This window comes from Cervus canadensis, chromosome 18 (genome assembly GCF_019320065.1).
Source record: "Cervus canadensis isolate Bull #8, Minnesota chromosome 18, ASM1932006v1, whole genome shotgun sequence".
In the NCBI taxonomy this organism is placed as follows: Eukaryota; Metazoa; Chordata; class Mammalia; order Artiodactyla; family Cervidae; genus Cervus; species Cervus canadensis.
Window position 1 is genome coordinate 54,259,430 of NC_057403.1, and position 15,096 is coordinate 54,274,525.

The window sequence follows — 15,096 nt, forward strand, 5'->3', positions numbered from 1 at the left end:
TGAACCACCACAGTAAACACGTTATATGCATCACAGTGCTTAGCACAGGCTGATTGCTCAATCAGTATTTGTTGAATTAATGAATGGCAATGACCAAGGCAGTACCCTTAGGACAGGAGGTAACTGAATAAAACTAAATTATTAAAATGTTCAGCCTGACTTAAGCAGGATCCAACCATTAAATCCTGTCACATACATGATTTCACTACCTGTTTTCATTACTACGCTTCCAAAAAGAAAATTATGAAAAGTATGAGAAATCATACCATTTCCTTTCCTACCTTGTCTATGCTAGAACTTAAAAGCATTTCAATCATACTTTAAAAGAATAAACCCAAAGTGTTGCTAACATTTATGTTCGGCTAACTGTTGCCACCTTAATTTTCCAAAGATGTACAATATGCAGGCAATAATGCTGTATAAAACAAATACTAAGACAAGGAAAGAAAACGAAATTACAATCATGTTTACATATTATCACTGCTCATTAACATTTCAATTTTGCCCTGCGACTGGTGCTTATGATAATGAAGTGAATTATGCCTAAACATGCTTCTTTCTGTTCAAAATCACTACAACTACGACCCATTCGTTCACAATGAACCTTGTACCTATTTTGTAGCTATCTATCTTAAAATTTAAGTTGAGAAAAAGGCAAATACTAAATCTCTTAAGGAAAGAAATCTTTGAATTACACACTTGTAAAACTTACTCAACCACTAAGCCCTTTTTTTTGTGTGTGCATAGAACTTTATTGAGTTACTTTCAAAAGCAGAGGTACTAGTGAACAAAAAGTTAAAGGCGGAAGGACAGTTGTAAAGTAAACCGAAGCGCCAAAAATTTAACAAAACTGCAGCTTCCTGTAAGATCTCATTTTTAAGTTATCGCCTCTTAAATTCCACGACACGCGTTAATTACAAGTTATTAAAACCTACTCCATTCCCAAAAGGGCAACAAAAACCAACTGCTTAGAAAGGGTTATGATTTACCGGCCACCAGTTTTCCAATAGCTACTTTGTTCCACTTCCCTATATTTAATACAAAGTTAATACTACAACACACTGAGTTGATACAAAAAAGTGCAACAACTTCTATGGATTGGAAGTCGACAAATTAGTGGTCTACACAGAAAGCCCGACAAATAAGACCACATGCTGATTTTCAAACCGAGCAACTGTATTTGGGGGAGTAGGGAGGACTGAGTTCAACTCTACACTATCTCCCTAAAAGCGTGCTCGTTCCTTTCTTTCCACTACGGGATTAAGTGGCCCCTAAGCCTGAGAGACCGCTCTGACAGTGTGCGTTAGTACAGTGTCAGCCGGGCTGAGACGGATTCATGCAAAGGATGTCACTCAAAGGCAGGTATTAATAAAAGTACGGTCCGGGCGAGTTATTTCGAGTCGCCTTTGCAACAGTAACCTTAAGCTGCTCCTCAGTCACTTCAATCTAAAAGCCAGGAAACCAGCAATCCCCCTCACTCCCACCAAACCCCCGCCACGGGGTCAATCAAACTGCGAAAGCAACCTTTAGTGCCACGGGGAAAACGGTGCACCCCCAAATCTTGGTGGTTCGCTGCGGGCAGAGAGGCAGCCGGAGGGCGTGGAAGGCTCTGCCGCTCCCGGGCCTCCCGAAGCCCCCCGGCAGCCTCCCGGGACGGCCAGGGCCCCATCCTTACCGCCGGCTCGCCCCGCGGTCCAGCCCTGAGGTTAACCCCTTCGCGCCCCCCCCATACCCTCTCCAGGCCGGCCCGGGCGCCCCCTCTCCGCCGCCCCCACGAGGTGGGGCCCGGCGGGCTAGGGCGCGGGGCGGGGCGGGCCGGGCTGAGGGCTGCCGAGGCGCGGAGGCGGCGGGAGGCTCGGGGCCTAGTCCCGGGCAGCGTGTCCCGGCGCCCTCCCCCACTCCCACACGCTCGCTCAGGGCCGGGGTGCGCCCGCCCGCCCGTCCGCCCCGGCGCCCGCCTGCCCGCGGCCTGGGGCCCCTTCCCGCCGAGGGCGCCGGCTGGCGGCTACCTGCGGGCTGCGGAGGGCCATGGCGGCCCGTTTCAATGAGCCTCGGCGCTCGTCCGGCTCCTCACGCTGCTTCCCCCGCCGCCGCCATCTTCTCGCCCGCACATACACACTCACATCGGCCGCCGCGCCTGCGCACTGGCTGCGCGCCGCGGGGCGCGGGGAGGCCGGGCGCGCCAGGCGTGCGTTGCGCATGCGCAGCCGACAGGTGGGCGTGCGCGGCGGGAGCCGGCCAGGGTGGACCCTGAGCCCGCACCCCTAGGCGGATGCGGGCCCGCCTGCAGCAGACCAGAGCTCCCGGGCCCGGAGGGGAAAGCGCGGGGGACAGAGGTGATAAGGCCAGAGCGCATACTCGGCCCGGGCTTCTGGGAGGCCACCTGGGCGGTGCTGGGCGAGACTCGGGAAGTACGGGCCGGGAGCTGCGGCCTGAGGTCGGCCCGCTCCGCCAAACCCCTAGCTGAAGATCTCAGAGCAGTCGCGTTTTTGGAGGTCGCATCCACCCATTCATTCGTTTGTTCACTTTTCATTCATTCCACAAACACACTGAGCGCCTGCACTGTGCCACGCCTTTAACTAGGCATCGGAGAATATATTTAAAAAATAAAAACGCACCCGTAAAGCGTTTAGGATTGGGGCCTGGCAAATGGTAAGCATCCAGTAAGTGTTACCTATCACACACCTACATGCAAGTGTGCGGACAGACCAGTTTTCGGGCCATTGGTTCCAGAAACAGTGAGCCCCACCTGACCATGCAGGGTACCACCTGCTTCGGCCCCTCCCGCTGAGTCTTTGGGTTCGTCACCCGTGAATAAGGTTAATAAAATTTCTTAACTCATAAGATTTCTGTGAGGAGCAGATTAAATGAGTGTGAACACACTGGCAAAAAAAAGAAAAAAAAAAGAAACAACTTTTAAAAACTAGGGAAACAATAATATTGTATCCATGCTGTGATTAAAACCACAGGAAAAAATCTACCTATATATAAAGACAGGGAGGGATATGAAAACCCACTGATGACTTATGGTGGCTTACATCTGGTTTTTATTGTAACGGTGCTTGAACAAAAAATCTAAATTATGATCAGTGAGACCCAGTTCTAATTTTCAAATCACTTACAGAGACAGTACCAGGAGAACACCTTATTTTCTTCCTTTTTTTTTTTTCTTTTTTTTTTTACCACTGGCCTGCCAGAGAATTTCAACGGCATGTTTTGTTTGTTTGTTTTTTTAATGGTGGCACCACTTGATTTCAATACAAGGAGATACATGTGAAAAGGGAAATATGAGCAAGCACTGGGGGCCCTGGGCTTCCCCGGTGGCTCAGATGGTAAAGCATCTGCCTGCAATGCAAGAGACCGAGATTCGATCCTTGGGTTGGGAAGATCCTGTGGAGTAGGAAATGGCAACCCACTCCAGTATTCTTGCCTGGAGAACTTCATGGACAATGGAGCCTGGTGGGCTACAGTCCATGGGATTGCAGAGTCAGACATGACTGAGCAACTAACTAACTAGCACACTTCCTTGTAGGCCCTACAGTCCTTAGCAGGCCCTTATACTTGCAATGAGAACCAGGGGAGGAAAGCACAGTCAAGAAAGACCTGAAAGGGACTTCTCTGGTGGTCCAGTGGTTAAGAAGCCACCTTCCAATGCAGGGACACAGGTTCAATCCCTGGTTGGGAAACTAAGACCTCCACATGCTGTGGGCCTCCACCCCACAACTAGAGAGCCAGAGAGCCTGCACACTGGAACAAAGTCCTACCACAGCCCCCCTCAAAGGAAGCCTGAAATAAAACCCCAACACCCCCATTCACTGGGCTGCATGAATTTCAGCAGGTAAACTTTCTTAAATTTTCTGTGAATTTTTTGTAAAAGGAGGTGTGATAATAAGCAGTCATCCCATCCCCAAAATGTCCACTTCCCAATCTCCAGAACCTGTACAGATGTGACTTTACATTGCAAAGGGACTTTGCAGATGGGGTTAAATTGAAGACTTTGAGATAAAGAGATTATTCTGGATTAAATGGGTGGGACCCATGTAAACACGAAGATCCTTTAAAAAAGAAAGAGGGAAGAAGCCAGAGAATCAGACAATCAGAGAAGTTAACAACTAAGTGAGGAGGGAAGACAGAGTGAGAGAGATTTCAAGATACTAGGCTGCTGGCTTTGAAGATGGAGGAATGCAGTTCTAGAAGCTAGAAAGACACAGATTTTCTCCTAAAACCTCCAGAAAGAAGACAGCCTTGCCTACGACTTGTCTTCAGCCCAGTGAATCTTCTGACCTACAGAACTGCAAAATAATTTGTAAACCAGTAAATTTGTGGCCACTTGTTACAGCAGCAACAGGAAATTAACACAGGGGAATAATACAATTTACTTTGCAAGCATGTTGCCAGGAGGAAACTAATATATCTAGCTCATGGAATATGGCACCTAGCACTTTTTAACTACAAATCAATTAATGATAAGGGACTTTTTATTATATCCCAGGGAAGGTATAAGTTTTCTCCAAGGAGGTAACATCTGAGCTAAGCCTTGATAACTACCTCTTGAGAGGGGCCCCGTATTTTCCCATCTAAACCAATGGCTACATGGTCTGACAAGCAGGAGTTAATTCTTGGGTTCAAGGGGTTAGACTTTTTCAGTTAGACCTATCCTACCTGGAAAATTCTTTCCTGAAACTCTGATAGTATAGAAGAGTACCAGTAGCTATGTGACCTTGGGCAAGTACCTACCTCTCTGGACCTCAGTTTCCTCCTCTGTAAAATGGGAGGAATGATACCTTTCAGGAATGTAGTAGAAATGAATACAATAACAAGAAAACGTATGTAAATTGCTTAGTAAGATGTTCAGCATAGAGCAAGAGCTCCATAAATGATGGAAATTATTGTTATGATTCCCAGACTTTTTGGAAAGGGAGATAATGTTTGCAAGGGCACGGTGCGTTTGACAGGATATTGCCAATAATAAAATTCAAGTTTTCTAAGAAAAATTGGAAATTGGGGAGACATATCCACCATTGTGAGCTGAGCAGCTTCCCAACATTTAAAGACTTTTCTGATGAGATTGATGGTGATAGTAACAAATGAGTGTTGTTGTTGTTTTGTGGGTTTTTTTTTTTAATGCTAATGGAACATTTCATATTTGGAAGGTGTGCATAACTCACTGAATCAGTGTTTTCCAAATGACCCATGAAGGATGTTATAAAATCATGCATGAATAAAAGATCCATTCAAAGTACTAAGACAGACCAGTGGATTTTAATCTAACAGAGACTGAAAAATTCATTGAGATGATTTCACATTCCACTTTGCAGTTTTCCTTTAAGAAATTTGCTTTTCGCAAGCAACAAATAAAAATATACACAATTACTGAAAAAGACCCTTCCTAATTTTCTTCTTAAAAAAAAAAAAAGGCCATTCCTTTTTGAGAACCATACTTTTCAGGAAAATACTCCTCTCTGCCTTCCCAGCTGCATGCCCTGTGTGAGGCTGGATTTTCTTCACACTTGAATCAAAGCGACATATCACAAGCAACTGAAGTCACAAGCAGATATGAGGATGCAGCTGCAAAATACAAAACAATGCTACTCTTCTCAACACCATTTTGTTGTTGTTTTGAAAAGTTATATTTCATTAAAAATATTTTATGTTTTACACTGATACACAATGAATTTATGAGAAATAAATTGTCATACGTTTTTATAAATATTTTGGTTTTCATTCCTAACTGGTATATGGTGATAAGATAGAATTCACAAAAACAAAAGTTTTGGGGATCAGCAATAATTTTGTAAAATGAAAAGAAATCTGAGGACTTCCCTGATGGCACGGGGGATAAGAATCTGCCTGCCAATGCAGGGGAACACAGGTTCAATCCTGGGTTCGGGAAGATTCTACATGATCCGGAGCAAACTAAGCCCAGGCATCACAGTATCCAGCCTCTGCTCTAGAGCCCGTGAGCCACGGCTACTGAGCCACATGCTGCAACTACTGGAGCCCGATTAGCTAGAGCCTGTGCTCCACAACAAGAGAAGTCACCACAGTAAGAAGGCTTCACACCACAACAAAGAGTAGCCCCTGCTCACTACAACTAGAGAAAGCCCTCAAAAAAACAGTGAAGAACCAATGCAGCCAGAAAAAAGAAAAAAAAAACACTAAGAATTTTGAGAAGGACAACTTGGCACCAGGCAGGTCCCCCCACTTTACTTCGCATGTGCCACTCTGCCTGCCTGGAACTTTCTTTCCCCTTACTCCCTCAGATCTCTGGTTTCTTACGGCCACCCGCTCCAAAAGGACTTTTCTGAAAGGACCTCTTCTCTGCCCAACCACGGTCTCTCCTGTTCTATTTTTGTTTTTCCCCTCCACAGCACTTCTCACTGGATGACAGTGTGCAGAATATTTGTTTTCTGTGTGGATTATCCATCTCCTCCACTAGACTCTAAGCTCCAGGAAGCTTACCTTTATTCCCTGATAGTTTTACACACCTGTAACAAGCAGAGACATTACTTTGCCAACAAAGGTCCATCTAGTCAAGGCTATGGTTTTTCCAGGGGTCATGTATGGATGTGAGAATTGGACTGTGAAGAAAGCTGAGTGCTGAAGAATTGATGCTTTTGAACTGTGATGTTGGAGAAGACTCTTGAGAGTCCCTTGGACTGCAAGGAGATCCAACCAGTCCATCCTAAAGGAGATAAGTCCTGGGTGTTCATTGGAAGGACTGATGCTGAAGTTGAAACTCCAAAACTTTGGCCACCTGATGCAAACAGCTGACTCATTTGAAAAGACCCTGATGCTGGGAGGGATTGGGGGCAGGAGGAGAAGGGGATGACAGAGGATGAGATGGCTGGATAGCATCACCGACTCGATGGACTTGAGTTTGAGTAAACTCCGGGAGTTGGTGATGGACAGGGAGGCTTGGCGTGCTGCGGTCCATGGGGTCGCAAAGAGTCAGACACGACTGAGTGACTGAACTGAACTGAACTGAACTGTTCCAGATGTTTGGCAGCCTTTCAATAGATATTTTTTGAATGAATGAATGAACAAGTGACCATTTTTAATTCTCACAAAGCCCAGTGAGGTGAAGACTATTGGTTTCCCCATTTGGGGGCTTAGGAAGCTGAAAGAGGGGCTTCCCTGATAGCTCAGTTATAAAGAATCCGCCTGCAATGCAGGAGACCCCAGTTTGATTCCTGGGTCAAGAAGAGCCACTGGAGAACGGATAGGCTACCCCCTCCAGTATTGAAAGCTGAAAGAAGTCAAGCCACCACTTTGTTTTTTAAAGCAGTTTCATGAGATAGAACTATAGTTTTGCTTTTTAAGATTGTTTGATTTATTTATGGCGGCACTGGGTCTTCATTGCTACAGGCAAACTTTCTCTAGTTGCGGCAAGAGGGGCTATTCTGCGTTTCAGTGAAAGAGCTCTACAGCCTTTGGGCTCAGCAGTTGTCACATGAGCTTAGTTGCTCTGTGGCATATGACATCTTCCTGGACCAGGGATTGAACCCATGTCCTCTTCATTTGCAGGCAGATTCTTAACCACTGGACCACCAGGGAAGCCCAAACTACCACTTCTTTTTTTTTTTTTCAAATCACTACTAAGGTTTTCCAAAGGCCTGCTTGGGATCTGATTTGGAAATTGAGTCAAACCATAAAAAGACACTCTTACTTTTTTTTTTTTTTTTGGTCCCACCATGTGGCACACACAACTTCCCTGACCAGGGATTGAATCTGTGCCCTTGCAGCAGAAGTATGGAATGTTGACCACTAGACCACCAGGGAAATCCTTTATTCCCCCCCCCTCTTTCTTTTTAAAATTTTTATTTTATTGAAGTATAATTGATTTTAAATGTTGTGATAATTTCTGCTGTACAGCAGAGGGATTCAGCTATACATATAGCAGATTCTTTTTCATATTCTTTCCCGTCGTGGTTGATTCAGGATGCTGAATATAGCTCCCTGTGCTCTATAGTAGGACCCCAGTATTTATCAATTCTCTATACACTAGCCTGTATCTCCTAACCCCAAACCACCAATTACCCCTCCCCCACTGCCCTCCCCCTTGGCAACCACAGACCTGTTCTCTATGTCTGTGGGTCTGTTTCTGTTTCGTAGATAAGGTGATTTGTATCATATTTTAGATTCCACATAAAAGCAGTATTATATAATGTTTGTTTCCCTGTCTAACTTCCCTTAGTGTGATCATCTCTAGGTCCATCCATGTTGCTGAAAATGGCATTATTTCATACAAAAAGACATCTTTGAGACAATCTAGTGGTGTGCGTAAGGCCTGGAGACCAGGGAATTAACTGCCAACAAATGTATTGGGTGTGCTAGTGGAATTGGGGCTGTTCTAGAAAACCTCACTTATGTTTCAAGGGATGTTGCTGAGATATGGGCTTCCCTGGTGGCTCAGATGGTAAAGAATCTGCCTGCAAAAAAAAAAAAAAAAGAAAAGAATCTGCCTGCAATGCAGGAGACCTGAGTTTGATCCCTGAGTCGGGAAAATACCCTGGAGCAGGGAATGGCTACCCACTCCAGTATTCTTGCTTGGAGAATTCCATGGACAGAGGATCCCAGTGGGCTGCAGTCCATGGGGTCACAAAGACTTGAGCACTAGTGAGCGACTAACACATGCTGAAATATATCCAGGTGAAATGACGGGATGTATGGGATTTGCTTGAAAAATATTTAAGGCCAAAAAAAAAAAAAAAACCAACAACAACAGGAAGGAAAAAGGAGTAAGTGAAGCAAACAAGATGAAATCTTGAGAACCATTGAATCTAAGAGATGAGAGTATCTGATTAGGTCCTCTGAGAAGCGAGAGGGAAAATGGGAAGGGGCTGGGGGCAGCGGGTAGAGAGTTGGACGGGTGCCTGGCAGGGCTGTCCCCTGGGCAGGAGTGGGGATGGGGAAGGGTCGGGTAAAAGCCCTTGAGCCAAATTTGTGCATCTGAATAATCTCATTCTCGTGTTCTAGGCAAGAAAGAACCTGCCTAGTGGCTGTATGAGCTTCCTAAGGCTGCTGTGACAAGCAGATGTTCTGAGGGAGCATCTATTTCAGGCCTCTGCAGCTTCTGGTGCTGCCAGTGATCCTCGGCCTAGCACTTCAGCACTCCAGTCTCTGCCTGTGTTGTCACGTGGCCTTCTTCCCTCTGTGTCATTTAATAAAATCAACTCTGGGGGTTTTCATCCCAGAGCAGAATGGAGCCTCAGGTTGTCCCCCCGGAGCCACCCTAATCACGGCTTGCTCTGCAGGGCATGTTATCTCAAGTATATTTAATCTTTAAACATCAACATCAAATTCAGCCCAGCAACCTGCCCAAGGAAGGAAGCGAGCAGATGGACCAGGAAATGCAAGTTGCTGCCTCTCATATCAGCTCCCCAAAGGGCGTGTTCATGCATTTATTTCTTCTCCTCTCGCCCTTTTATTCTGACTGGCAGAACTCGTGTAGTTGAAGTCTCTTCTGGAGCAGAACACCTATACAGTGTATTTCCTCTCTTCTCTGTCATACTTATTTCCTCATCTCTGCCCTCCCCAGGGTTGGGCACTGTCCCCAGACCACAGAACAGGTGCCTCTATCTTAAAGGACCTTGGCCAGGGGGAAAGTGCTCAAGAAGAGGAGTAAGCCAAGGTAAGAAGTACCAAGGGTCTGGATTGCATTGATTCTGGCCTCAAGTCACTCTGAATCCCTGAACGAATCATTGATTTTCTATAACTCAGTTATCACATAAGAGGAAAGTCCAGTGTGTCCTGCCAGCCTCACAGCATAGATACTGAAATGGACTGGCATGAGGAAAGGAAGCTTATATCCTGTAGACTAATCCATTAGCTGCCATGCGTTCATGTTTCCACTGAGTTAAAGCAGTGACATCACTATTTAATACTCTTTCGTGTTTCTTGATCCAGTCACCCCTACCAACCTTTCCCATTCTTCCAAGAAATTCTTATTTGTCATTGATATTCATCTAACATTTTTTTTTTTCTGCCAAACAGACAGCTGGGGGTGGGGGAGAGATAGGATAGCTTTCTTTCAGTCTTCTTTAGCCTAGAAAAATAAGTATCCTTTCTACTCTCAAGTGAAGATTGATTACTATAATGCAAGAGTTTTGAGGGGACTTGCCTGGTAGTCCAGTGGCTAAGACTCTGCTCTTCCAATGCAGGGGGCCTGGGTTTGATCCCTGGTCAGGGAACTTAGATCCCACATGCCTCAACTAAAAGTTTGCATGCCAAGTCTAAAGATTAAGCATGTCACAAATATATATTTTTAGTAGCTTTGTTTAGCCCATAGGAAACATCCTGGTCAGGCCCACCTGTGAATGATTGCAGAAAGGAAGAAATTAATACACCCCTCCAGAGGCAGCCCAGAACCAGAAAGTGTCTTGCTTTCTTCCCTCCCCTTTTAGTGTAAAAGAAGTCTGAATTCTAACTCAGACAAAATGGTTCTTTGGTGCACGGGTGGGCCCACCTTCTTCTTGGTTTGCCATCTTTCCAAGTAAAGCTGCTATTCTTTGCCCCCCAAACTCATCTCTTCATTATTGACGTGTCTGTGGTGAGCAGGATGAGCTTAGACTCAGTAACACCAGGATAGATCAGAGCCCAGTGAGACGGACAGCCTTGTAATGCAGCCACACACGGCACACCAAGGTTCTAATGGGTGGGCAGCTTGTGGTCGCGTGAGAACCCCTACTTTAGAAGGAGCCGAGCAGGAACTATAGCCAACATCCTGTAATAGTGCGCGTGCTCAGTCGTTCAGCCATGTCTGACTCTCTGCAGCTCCATGGACTGTAATCTGCCAGGCTCCTCTGTCCACGAGAGTATCCCAGGCAAGAACACTGGAGTGGGTTGCCATGTCCTTCTCCAGTGTACACATGTATAACTGAATCGCAATGTTGTACACCTGAAACTAACACAATATTGTAAATCAACTACACGTCAATTAAAAAAAAAAAGCAGATTTCAGCAGAGATAAAAGATGGAGAGATGGAGAGAGAGAGACAAAGGCAGAGGTAAGAGATAGCTGACAATGTTTCTTGAGTCCCTGGATACAGCAGCTTGAATCTGCAGACAACTCAGAATTCCACATGAACTGAGACCCCCAACCCTTTCAAACCTTTGCCACTTTGGACTGGCATTTTGTTACTTACCACCAAATGAGTGCCATAAATACATTAATACTGTTGGTGTGTAAGTTTCATTTTCACAAAGTTAGAACTTGACATTCAAATATAATAGTGAACCCATGTCAGAGGTCCACTAAGCTTATTGATAAGGAAGGCAGCAGAGTGGGGGGATGGATTCAAGGAAGGATGCAAAATAGAGTCTGTATAGTTATTGAAAGAATGAATGCTGGAACTTTTTTTTTCTTTTTGACTGCTCTGTGTGACATGCAGGATCTTAGTTCTCTGATCAGGGATCGAACACATGCCCCCTGCAGTGGAAGTTCAGAGTCCTAACCAGTGTACCACCACAGAAGTCCCCACATTTTCATTTTAGAAAGACATCTCAGGTATTGGCAGGTAAATTGCTGGAGACAGGAAGGTGGTGAGGTTGGAGGAGCGCAAAGAGACAGGAGGGCTTGATACTAGTTAAGAGCCTTCAACTGAATCGCAGGCTGGAGATGCTTTGTGAGCTCCTGGATATAGCCATGCCTGAAGCTAGAGAAAGTTCATAGACTTCCCAATTAAGCCATCCTGAATAGGATGCTACAGAGGAGCCAGCTAACAGGGGAAATAATGGAAAGACATTAATGTGATGGAACCTGTTAGCTGATGTCAAAGGTAAGAGAGGCAACGTTATTCTAATGTCATTTGGATTTCTGATTTGTTTTAGTGGGTAGAGGAAACAGTCTAAGATGAGGTGTTTAACTATTATTAGAAGTGAAATGGAGTAGGACCTGTGGTGCCCTCCATGGTACAAATCCTTTCTGTGTGCGCCATTTCTCATTTGTAAGAAATAGGCTTCATTCAGCCCTCTTGACCATCCCTGAATCCCAAAGGGCAGATTCAGATAGTTGCCTATCAGGGAAGGGAAAGAAAGTATGTTGCTAGGCTGCTCTGTTCATGGAATTCTCCAGGCAAGAATGCTGGAGTGGGTAGCCGTTCCCTTCTCCGGGAGATCTTCCTGACCCAGGGATTGAACCTGGGTCTCCTGCACTGCAGGCAGATTCTTTACCATCTGAGCCACAAAGGAAGCCCAGAAACAAGCAAGGAGCAGCCAAGAAACAATAGTGTAGACTTGGGGTAGAGTCCTGGTTCCCTCTCAAACAATATCTTCGGGTTCTTCTGCAGAAACTAAGGCCCCCACCCAGGTGGATAACTTCAGGCTGAACACAAGATTCCTGGAGCATCACCCTGTTACCTCACCACCAACCAATCAGAAGAAAGTCACACCTCCTGCAGCCCTCACCTAAATTTTGCCTATGAGAATTCTAACAACCATCAGTGAGTTCGGGTTTCTCTGAGCGTGAGCCACCTATTCTCCTTGCTTGACCCTACAATTAATCTTTCTCTGCTTCAGACTCTGAGGTTTTGGTTTGTTTGACCTCACTGCGTCGGGCACACGAACTTGCCTTCAGTAACAGAACCTCTCTGGTTGCTTAGTCTGGTGAGAGAGAGAAACACAAGCCAAGGGAGTGACAGTCTTCCTTCAGAGGCACAGTGCCTTATCTTTTTCTTCATGCCCATCAACAGGGCTCTGTGACTAACACACCCACACTGACTAGGCCACATGCTGGCTTACCTTGCTCTACTTCTGAGTTAAATGCTCCAAGGCTTCAATTTCAGTTCTGCCCCCACCCCCAGCAAGAGATTTAATTTTTCTGTCTCTGTTTCTTCATCTCGAATCATGATTTATGAGATGCATCTGCATCATGGCCGTGAGGACACATCAAAGCCCCAGGGCTCTGCATGATGCCTGGTCCATGATAAGCGCTTTATAAGGGGTGGAAATTACCATGATCATTCTGGGTTCTCCAAACAAACAAACATTTTTTGACTAACTGGCTTGTGACATGGATTGTTTCTTTCCAATTTAAGATGCTTTCTTTTCACAGAGGATTAAAAAATAATAAAAGCATAATTACCATTGGGTAGGTAATTACTATGCTGTGCTTGCTCTATGATTAAATAAAAGTATTTTGCATGTAAGTTAGTGTTGCCGCTATTAGCAGTATTGATATATTAGTTATGCAATAATTTTTAATTTATCAGCATGTGCAGGTTCCAGGGAAGGCAGCCTCCCAGAAAAGGAGAGGGGCACCTGACCACATTGCCTCCACTGCAGGCGGTCCAGGCACTAGGACTCTGAACTTCCACTGCAGGGGCAAGGGTTCACTCCCTGGTCAGGGAACTAAGACCTCCCACATGCTATGCCACGCAGACAGAAAAAGAAAAAAATGCTGCTTTTCCAAAACCGCTGCCATTTTACTGGTGGTGGCAAAGCAAGTCAGATAAAGAGTAAAGAAAGCTTTGCAAAAAAAAAAAAGAAAGCTTTGCATGCAGAGCCCTGGCCACCTGCAGGCTTGACTATATTTTATGTTAAGATTTTTTAAAAAGGGGAAAGGATGGACAGTACACAGGACCCTAGGCTGAATTCTTCCAGAATTTGGCTCATGTAGTCAGTTCCCTGAGTTGTTTTCTTGGGGCTGTTATGTTAGTCAGTGTTCTCTAGAGAATGGAACGAATAGAAAGTGTGTGTGTGTGTGTGTGTGTGTGTGTGTGTGTGTGTGTATAGAGAGAGAGAGAGACATTTATCTTAAGAAATTGGCTCATGCAATTACAGAGTCTGGCAAGCCCCAAATCCGCAGGATTGGCTGGCAGGCTGGATACCCTGAGCAGAGCCAGTGTGTTGTAGCTCAGGTCTGAAGGCTGTCTGCTGGCAGAATTCCCTCTTGCTCTGGGGAGGTTGGTCTCTGTGCTAGTCAGGCCTTCACCTCATTGAAGCCCCACCCACATGATGGAGAGCCTCCTGCTATACCCAAAGTTCACCGATTTAAGTGTTCCTCTCATCCAAATAACACTTTCACAGAAATACTCAGAGTAATGTTTGACTAAATATCTGGGCACTGTTACCCAGTCAAGTTGATACATATAATTAACCATCACATATGCATTAACCAGACCAAGATTCTAGATACGCAAAACTGAGAGCCAGACCTTAAAACATAGTAACCACATCATGCCACTGTCCTCCATGAGGAATCCTATGGAGGATTCTTTGACATCTCTGTGACATCTTTCCAAATGGGTGATGGGAATATCACCAAATCTTTGTCAGAGTTGATGAGACACAGAAATCTTTTAGCTTCCTGTTTCCTAAAAGGTGTTATGATGACATAAAATCTCTACAGTTACTTTTGTTTACTTTTAAAAATTTTATTTTTATTTATTTTGGCTGTTCTGGGTCTCTCTTGCTGCATGGGCTTTTCTCTAGTTGCCGTGAGTAGGGGCTATTCTTCTTTAGGATGCATGGGCTTCTCATTTGTGGTGGCTTCTCTTGTTGCAGAGCACAGGCTCTAAGGTGTCTGGGGTTCAGTACTTGCGGCTCCCAGGCTCCAGAGCACAGGCTCAATAATTATGGTACTTGGGCTTTGTTGCTCCGAGGCATCTGGGATCTTCCCAGACTAGGGATTGAACCCATGTCTTCTACAATGGCAGGTGGATTCTTTACCACTGAGTCACCAGGGAAGCCCTCTATAGTTATTAGCAAGGAGGCACAAACAAGCTTGAGAAACCTTGGGTTAACCGGAGCTGTGTTAGTTACTCAGTTGTGTCCAACCGTTTGCGACCCCATGGGCTATAGCCTGCCAGGTTCCTCTGTCCATGGGATTCTCCAGGCAAGGATACTGGACTGGGTTACCATGCTCTTCTCCAGGGGATCTTCCTGACCCAGGGATGGAACCTGGGTCTCCTGTATTGCATGCAGACTCTTTACCATCTGAGCCACCAGGGAAGGGTCCTAACCAAAGTTACATAGGTGTCTTTAATGGGACTTTCAGAGGCTATAATATAAAAATGTGTAGCCTGATGTGAGTCTCCAAGAGGAAGATCTCACCTCAGAGTTTCCTAAACATTTCCTGGCCTAAACATTTTCCTC

At 45.4% G+C, this 15,096-nt stretch overlaps 1 protein-coding gene across 1 annotated transcript in view; it reads right to left on the reverse strand.

Moving 5' to 3' along the window:
• The window catches only part of USP10 (ubiquitin specific peptidase 10), a 67,010-nt gene extending 64,770 nt beyond the window's left edge, over positions 1 to 2,240 (reverse strand). The window contains exon 1 of the mRNA XM_043435421.1: positions 2,010 to 2,240. Within this exon, the coding sequence (XP_043291356.1) occupies positions 2,010 to 2,201 (192 nt within the window). The 5' untranslated portion in view covers positions 2,202 to 2,240. The remainder of the gene's footprint in view (positions 1 to 2,009) is intronic.
• Between the last annotated feature and the right edge of the window lie 12,856 nt (positions 2,241 to 15,096).